Source organism: Meleagris gallopavo, chromosome 4 (genome assembly GCF_000146605.3).
Source record: "Meleagris gallopavo isolate NT-WF06-2002-E0010 breed Aviagen turkey brand Nicholas breeding stock chromosome 4, Turkey_5.1, whole genome shotgun sequence".
NCBI lineage: Eukaryota > Metazoa > Chordata > Aves > Galliformes > Phasianidae > Meleagris > Meleagris gallopavo.
In genome coordinates, this window is record NC_015014.2 from 47963294 (window position 1) to 47972844 (window position 9551).

The 9551-nt window shown below is 35.9% G+C and overlaps 1 protein-coding gene across 1 annotated transcript in view; it reads right to left on the reverse strand.

Moving 5' to 3' along the window:
- Positions 1 to 2115: 2115 nt before the first annotated feature.
- Positions 2116 to 9551, reverse strand: part of SLC30A9 (solute carrier family 30 member 9) — a 27197-nt gene continuing 19761 nt past the window's right edge. Inside the window, exons 17-18 of the mRNA XM_031553149.1 lie at positions 9314 to 9427; positions 2116 to 7909 (exon numbers count right to left, since the gene is read on the reverse strand). Of these exons, the coding sequence (XP_031409009.1) occupies positions 7865 to 7909; positions 9314 to 9427 (159 nt within the window). The 3' untranslated portion in view covers positions 2116 to 7864. The remainder of the gene's footprint in view (positions 7910 to 9313; positions 9428 to 9551) is intronic.

A 9551-nucleotide genomic window follows, 5' to 3' on the forward strand; every position in this document is an offset into this window, starting at 1 on the left:
GTGCTCCACATGACCCTACAGAGCTCCTCTTCAGACTGATGCACAGTGAACCACTCAAAGGCTTCACCCCATTCTCTCATACTTTTGTATTAGATTTCCCAGTCAGCACCTGCCCATCTTCAGAACCTTCAATACCAGAGCTGTTTGTGTATCTGAGGTTCTGAGCTGTTTACACGAGCTGAGGGCCACTAGGCTCTCATCTCTCTGCTGACAGCCATAGGACAGCACCCCAGAGCACCACAGATTTGGTCTTCTCAATCCATAGCCTCATAGAAACTTCTCCCTTTCACTAAGGTTTCCAAACTGTCCACATTTATTAGAACGTTCTGCAGATTTTCTTTTGATTTTTGCTACGATATCAGTACAAAGGTTGAAGGGGAGGCTTGCTTTCTATGATCTCTTACTGAAGTTCCCCATCAAATATTAGGAGACTAAACTGATTCTTGAACAGAACTGTTAAGATAAAACTGGAAGGACCCACTTCAACTTGTAACCAACCATCTAACATGCACATTATTTATGAATGGCCTTTCAACAAATGCCACAAATGGCCAATAAAGGATTACTTAAGGATTCCAGTTCACATTACAGGAGAAGATACATGTCACTCTTCCCAAGTGGCTGAGACCATTTGCATGACTATTTAGACAGCCCAGAAGACAGACTCCAGGATCTCAAAACCTCAAACAGAAAAAGCCTCAAATTTACTCTGTCATTTCCCAGCTCAGAGTTTGTGCCATTTGGTTCATTAAAAATAGAACAGAACAAAATAAACAAAGAAAACCAATCACAACCCACCCCATTGGCAATGGAATCACCACCCAGAAATAATGTTGTCTAGCATGAGAAATGAGTTTGTGACAGCCATTAGCAATCTGAACACCATACATTAAGGTACAGCATCTCTGAAGAGCCTTGAGAGAGTTAATCTCTTAAAAGGGAGGAATTCCTATTAAAAGAAATAGCTAGCAATCAAGACAGATCCGGCACATACAAAATCTAGTTACTGAGGTGTATCGGTATGTCAGTTGTCTTCACTGGCAATTCTGGCTCTCAGAAGTTCTTTCAGTCACAAAGCATCTGCAGAAGATAGGATTATGCAGTGAGCACTCAGGAACACTCCCAGCAGTAATTGATGGTGGGGTGACCAGTCATACAATAACCTGATTTATTTCTGAATGCAGAGAACTGGTATCTGAAGTGCCAGCTGCATACAGTGAAGAACCCAAGTTCTGTAACACTCTGAACCTGGTGAATCACAAAGGTCCAGATGAAGAACAGCCTTCTCATCTGTCCCAAAATACGTTGCTTGACCAGCTTATTTCTGACAACCAACCCATTCAGACAAATGCCACCTTTTCTCAAGTTTCTCCACATTATCACCCAGATCTCCTGCATTTGCGTATTTCCTCTTTATAATCCCAACCACCTTGTGTTCTGTTGTTTTGGTTTTTTTTAGCTCAGACGGAAATAGTACTTGCCATAACCAGATAGATCACCAGTTTTTATCGTTAGTGATAAAGAGAACCTTTAGTGAACCAGTCAGTATGCTAATCCTTTCCTAAGCTAATTTCTGATCACTAATTTCAAGTGAACAATACCAGGCTTAAGAGGTTTGGACAGCTTTGCTGGTATTGTCAAATCATTATTATTGCACAAGTCTAATACATGAACACAACCTCTTGAAGAAATTCTCTGTATGACTACACACCAACGTGCAAGCCACCTCTCTGACACAGGACTGTAATCCAAACTGGAAATGTACCAGAGGGTGTCTGACACAGGCAGGAAGATCTTACCACAAACTGCAGAAGGAATTTCACTCTTTGGAGATCCAGGTGAATGGGATTCGTGGCACATTTGCCAGTGAAGAAGAAAGTACTAATAAATACAGCGTGGCTGCCCTGGGCAGGTTACTGACATATGGAGTGCATGCTCTTAGCATCACAAAGGCAGTTTGAATAACTAGTACAAATAGATGGATATAACTTTTCTTTTGCATCCATAACTGCATTTTTAATTCAGAAATGTGGTAAATCACCATCAGCTGCCTAAAGCCAGCATCACTATCTTCAAAATTATACAGAAAATTGCTTCAATTAACGGAACACAACCTTTACCAGCTATGAAACATTTTACTGAATAATTACAGCTTCCAGACATTTTACAAGATGTACCAAATTCAATCATAATTACATGAGAAAATATATGCAGATAAATACTTAAATATCTACACCTCACAAATCAAACTGACTTCTCCTTACTATTATGAAGTAACCAAGAGAGAAAGAAAAAGCCAGCACGCCACCAGCAAGCATTAGAAGGGTGCAAAAGGGTGACAGAATAATTTTGATTAAGAGGCTGCATGGAAAAACATGTTTCAATTTTGAGATTGTCCTCGGGAATTTCTACCACCAATGAATATCTTCACTGTTGGCTTCCAGACTTTCAGGCAGTTTTAGCAATAACCAACATTCCTTCCAAATGCTTCAGACATTTTTCAGACACTTCATCTTGCATCCTTTTTCAGTGTCCTTTGAAGAGAAACTTACAAAAAGCTTTGTATTTACATCATTTACACAACATTGCATAATTTTTTTCTTCTGTCTTCAGATTTGAAGCAGCTGATCACAACCTCAAATGCTTTAAATACAGCCTAAGTTTAAGTTGCAAAAAAAGTTTATATTAGTGTGGAGTTGTATTTCAATATTTTAGTAGACACCTTGTCCCCATAACAGTGCTATGAACACTGATAATACAGAAGTATGATCAGGCTTACTCTTAGTGTGACACTCCTGAGAAGTAACCAAGACCTTATATTTTAATAAGTGCTTATAGACAGAAAAAAGGAACTGTCCTTGAGAATACCAATTTGCTCCAGATCTACTATATTTTTAATTCAGTGGTATTTTATTAAACGTACATCCTCTTTGTATTACTGCTTGGAAACTCTCTTTAGCTCCGTTGTAGAACATCACCATTTACCCAGAAATTCTTTCTTATCCACAGACAAGTAAACAACCTGAAAATACAGACTAATATATGCAACAATGGTTGCAGGCCACTGCAACAGTTTTGCAGTCCTTACAACACTGCACTTCTTCAATATTTCAGCATGGTGTCTCAATCATTTTCACTTTAACCCATTCCAGCTCCCACCTCCACAATTAAAAGCACTTCACCTCCACTCACCTAGTGCACACTTCCTCAACAAAGCTTCCAGCCGAGATTATATCATCCCCTGAGCATCAAGTTTTCTATGATTGCATGAGTTTTCACTTCCGAGGGGCGGATGAGGAAGGAGGGGAGGAAATCAGCCAACTCTCTTAATATTGCTAAAAAAAAGTTATACTACATTGTCTTATGCCTTCTAATCAAGTGGCATTTCCTAATGTTGTTCTCTGATCATTTCTTACTTCTGGCCACGTTTTTTTAGATCGTGTTGATCTCTTCCCACTACTAAATGCTCAGCATCTAGTATTCTTTTCTTTGTACCACATTTGTTGAAATATGTTTTCTTTTGCTTCAGCCTGAAAACCCAGATTGACCAGCTGCAGTTTCTACTGTCCATACAACCACATGGCACGTTTCATTTTCCACAAGGGACACTTTCAGAAATCAGATTATTGTGCTTTAAAGCTGGGAATCCTATTTCTTTTTACATGTAATACTGCTATAGTTTTCTTTTGATATTCATTATTTTGTTCTCAGTAACAAGAAAGGAAAAATTATTTAAGCTGCTCTACAAAAACAAATCTTTTCAGTACATCTCAACTTCTTGTTTACATCAAGCAGCAAAACTGCAAGAGATGTTAGTCATATTCTCTATTCAGAATTAACAGTAAGAACAGAAGCAGCACAATATTTAAGCTAAGAAAAAAAGTGCATTTCATTCTATATTCAGTTCTGCAGTGAAAGCCTTTAAGCACATACAGAAATTTGGTTCCAGTACAGGAGTCAATATTAATCAATTGTCCTACACTATCAAACCAAAACGCCTTAAGAATATGACCACAAAATGACATTTCTTTCAACTCTTAGACAATATGTTTCTGTGGATTCTTTTGTTTCTTGATGTGAAACACTTCAAGATCATCTTTAGAAAAAGGATTACTTAACTGAGAATTTGTTTAAATTGCGGGACTAAAAACTTTTTGCAGATAGCCCATATCTCACTGTGCTACTTCCATGCTTGTTTTCTTCTAAGGAAAAGAAAAAAAAAGAAATCAGTTAAAATGATAAATAAGGGGAACACAGAATTGCAATCAGTGCATTGCCTACGCAAAACAAATCTAAAAGTTCTTCCCTGCACTCTCTCCTCTCTATTGGAGGGCAATAAAAATCTGTCATGAAAAATCCAGTCTGTGAATAGAATTGAAAAAGCTTCACTTACCAGAATCGGAATGCCAGCAATCAAATGCTTTAGAACCAAATGCTTTAGAAAACGGAGGCTGTGGGCCACACAAAAAACTGAATTCCACAACACATAAACAATTCAGGCTTTAAACTGATTCATGGGAGCAAAGATACCCACTTCAAAATTTCATCCTTATCTTACTGAAAACCAAATTCTTAAGGAAAACATGTATCAGCATCCAGCCAACTTTGACTTAAAATCCATTACGATCACTCAGTATATAGGAATACTAAGACAATCTTTTTCAAATAGCACAGATTTTACAGAATTATGAGACACAACACAACAAATGAGCAAACTCACAAAGCAGAGGGCAGTAGTGCTTTGAACACAACTTGAAAAAACCTGTAAAGCCAGCCAAGAAAAATAAATTATTTATAAGACTAAACATTTATTGAAAAAAAATCCTAGAATATAACTTTGTTGTTAGCTAAATCCCCACTCCTAAAGTACTGCTTAAAAGCCATCCAGAAGAGTCATCATGTAATTGTATTTCTGATGATAAAAAAGGCCGCTCCTCTACACTTTACAAGTTTTCTTCAATTCTGAGGATTCCATTATATAAATGCATTCACAAAACATTTTCCACCAGAACACTAAGCCAAAAGGAAATTAAGCACTGGACCCACACACCTCAAACTTGTTTTCTTTGAGTAGTAAAAACAGCAAAACTTACAAAAACAGATTGCAAATCATTATATATATATGAACATATCAACTTGGAATTATCTTATGTTTCTCATTTGACAAGCTCAATGAATCAATGTTTTCACCCAACTACAAGATACAGAAGCTGATAAGGAACTGCCAGAACTTCCCTGCATTTTTGTAGTACACCACCATCCAGATCAACTTTAAAAAATGGAAATAGATCCTCAAACTATTATCTAACCAAACTATTCACGTAGTAGGTTCTTAAATTTAACACATTGTGCTCATATATTCAACAACACAACTGGGACAGAAAGACCTGAAAATTTTTCTTGCAATGCAAACAAAAGATGTGTACGTGGGTATGCTTCTGACTCACATAAACAAATTCAGTTTAAAAACTCGTATGAATTACACTCTGATGAATAAGAAAATATTTTTACAAGCTGTTGGAGCAGATGTACCGTAAGAACATAAGCTCATGCATGCTCTTTAAAAAGATACTGGAATATTTCAGTATTTAGGTAATGTTTACTAACTTAGTGAAATTTCTATAACAAAGTGGCAGACTATAACATTTCTATTCTGCTGGCAGCAGTGATGCCAGCATAGAAATCATTTACATCACATTGACTGCCTCCAATAACCTCTCTACAGAAAGATGATTTTCCCAGTTTTAGTCCTCTTCAGGTTTTTAACATTTCTGGAATAACAATTTAAGTGTTTATTCAAATTCAAAATCCATAGAGATATTCTAGGAAGTAGGAAAGAGGTTATGCATTTATCTGATTCCAGTGCTCTTCATGAATAAGACTAACATCAGCAGAGTGCATAATGAGTTGAGATGAAGTTCACACCGTAGAGTGAGGAGCAAGGTAAATGATTTAAAATCTGCTAAAGTAAGTAGCATTTACTTGATACGGTACATCTGCAGAATTACCTTTAAAATCTTTCACTAAACATATTTCAAATCATCAGGCTTCAATATACTAATGGGTGCTACAATGGGAGCACACAGGTAAATGGTGCCTTCTGGATTAGCCATAAGAAGCTAATATACTATGAAGAAGCCACTGATGAAGAGGAATTATGGGACAGAGATACTAAAGAGACCCTTTACCCACAACTATTGTATGTGAAGTTTCATCTTTAAATAAGCTCTGGAATGTTATTCTACATAAAATGACCAGCAAGCAAAGTGCTTCTCAGTTGCAAAAAAGGTATGCCACTATAAATTCTTCTAATTCACTGGTAAATTGCATTTCATATGAAAAAATTAAAAGCTTTTAGTCAAATCTGGACTTATTGGTTTCCACGATTATTCTTTACTGCAATGCTTGTAGCTTAATCTTATTAAATTGATTTTTAAGGACCTGTTTCCTATCAGCACCTCTCCTCTCAGACAATCCATCATTGCTCAGTAACAGAATCAGTAGGAGGCTCTTAATCCCACCTCTCACTCATGAGGAATTCTCATTTTCCAGAAGTATTTTAAAGTGCATAAAGGATTTTCCTCAGTTACTTTTATATAGTTATTTCACTAATATTTCAATTTGCATGATCACAGCCTCTAAGAAACAACTGGTTCTTGAAGAATCTGGTATGACTTGGGTGCCCACTGCAGAAAGCCTTTAAGCTGATTTTGTATAGTGCTAGAATTGCAGATTTCAAAGTTATAAAGTCTAGGCACTTATCTCATGATTGTTGAGGACCAGTGATATCATTCTTTCACTTTCTCAGACAAGCTTGGGCAACTCTTAAAAAACAAAATCATAAAGCATGTCGTATAGGATTCAGATAATGGAAAACACCTACAGGTAAATAAATAGAAAATACAATGTATTCACGTGTTTAATTATAAATATTTCTAATACACTTTTGACTATTATTACTTCCAAATACATTTCTTACATCTTCTAGCAATGGCCATTTTTGGCAATACTGCTTATTAAAAGTATAAAAAGCCAAAAATGCCAAGTAACTTTCAATAAACACTACCATAAGTGTCTCCCAGATTACATCTGAAGATATTTACAAAAAAAAAAAAAAAATTTAAGAAGTAGGGGAAAAAGAACAGAATTTAAACAGAGGAAATTCACTGAAACCTCTACATTTTTTCTTCACAGTAACCCAATATCCTCTGGCTGACCACGTACAGCTGACTCCACCAAGGAGAAAAACCTGATTTTTTTTTTTTTTTCTGAAGTGCTGTCGGTAATCACAATGGTGGCAAAAAGGTTTCCAGGTCATGGTACTTGAGAGCAGGTCAGTGCCTGTTTGAAGGAATTTATCTCATAGAAAAGAAAAACTGTGAAACAATCACACAGCTGAAACAAAACTATTAGTTTAAGGTTGGCAGGTTCCACTGGAACAAACTCATCATAGCTAATCTTAATATCTCCCAAGAACCTTTAATGATATCTTGAAAGAAAGTAAGGAAGTGCAAACTGACTGCAAAGGGACACAAATGGAAAAACTGAGTGTGCTGCATGTTTTCAGGCAGTTATGTTTGCCTATCTAAACTTCAAGTCTGAAGTCCTGGATTGCAGTAAATAGACAGATTCTCCAGCAGAATTTAAGTCAAGCAGCTTTTCAAGTGGATTTGTCATGGAACTTTTTGACTGCAAGTCTAATGCTCTTCCACAAAAAGAAGCAGTCTAAGAAGCTAACAGTCCAGGAAGCCTGCAAACTAAAGCGAGGTATGCTGCTGAGGTCACTGTAATTTCAGAAGCTTTTCAGCCATTTACATGACTTCTTCCCAAATTGCTATCAACTTAAAGATTTCCTTTGCTAAGTCTATAGTATCTCCAAATCCACATGACGAACATCAGGATTTCGTTGCTGGAAAAAAAAATAATAATAATTAATTACATTTTTATTGAAAATATTTAACATTTTCACACCTGGATACAAATAATAGATTTCTAGTACAATGTTGGCAACTGGATAACAAATTCCTTTTTCTGGTAATATCAATGATTTTAAAACGAGAAATAGGTTCAACAAATATAGTCATTACCAGGAGCTATTCTGAAGACCAGGTCATCTTTTTATTTGATAAATACTTTTTAACTTCACAGCTGAATTAGCTCATGCTTTATAAGGTATGAAAGAGCATTACAATTTTTAAAAGGCAATTAGTTTTTACATAAAAAATCGCCCAAATAAAACATACTTACAGTGATGTACTTGCATATAACAAGTAATTTACAGAACAATGGATAATTGCTGAAATAATTTGTCATATGTCAAAGCTATTTGACTCAAAACGCAGTTTCTATTAAGACAGATGCATTTCCCAATATTGTGTTTCATTACATGGATTGTATAATCCACGACAGGTATACTGAGAGTCACCAACTTCAAAGCCACGTGAATCTGAAATCCCCAACTATACTAAATCCCAGTATTCATGCTAATAAAATAATTAGTCATGAGCCTGCCATGCCTTAAAAGCCATGAAGAACTTGATCTGCTGATGCAATTACATCCCTAAAATATTTTGATTTATAAACAGCACTACTCTTAGGATATAAAACTAGAATATTAATCAAAAATGATAGACAAAGATAGATATGCTCTTGAGCAGAATCTCCAGAATAATGGAAAAAATGGTCATAACACTATTGAATATGTCTGGCAATTAGTATACATGCAGCTCTACGTTTGTGCCAGAAAAGGTAAAATTAACAGCCACAAAATAAGTAGAAACTTTAAAATGGCAACAATTTGTTGCATTAACCAAAATATATTTAAATCTTAGAATAAAAAAAGAGATGTAGTGATAAGAAAGTTATGACAGGCCTGTAAGAGCAGTAAATACTGTTCAGTTTCAACATGAGCAGAATAAGTTGAGTAATTAGAGCTCTCACCCCACAGAGATATCAGTTTCAACAGAACACTAAGCATCGGATTAAAAACTGAAATTTCCTTTTTTACAACCAAAACAAAATTCACTGCCATTAAATAACCTGACATTATGAGAATACTCTAGCATTTAAAGGGGCACAGGTCTTACTTTATGAAAGCTGTGTATAATACCAATAAAACTGAGCCAAATGCAAAACAAAGCAAAAGTTTGCTGCTGTTCAGAATTCAGTGAAACTACAGCAAGAGAGTTGGCATTAAAATCAACCGCCTCTTCTCCTCTCTTGTATTTACATAAACAATCCCATGAAGTATAAGCAGTGGTACTGTTTGAAATGTATCAGAATATACATTCTGTACTAAGCAGCTAAATTTTACCTTTAGGTCCTTCTCAAGTCTGTCTACTTCAGCTCCCAGCGTGTCAATGATATTCTCACCATGCTTAAGCATGAATGCTTCTAATTCTTCTAGGGTCTTCACTTGCTGAATTTCCTTGCAAGAAATCAAATTCAAGAGGTTGAATAAAGGATGGGGGGTGGTGATAGTGCTAGAAATAACCCTGCAGAGGATTCTGACATATTTAATAGGAATAGAAATGCAGAAAAAGAAAAAAGCT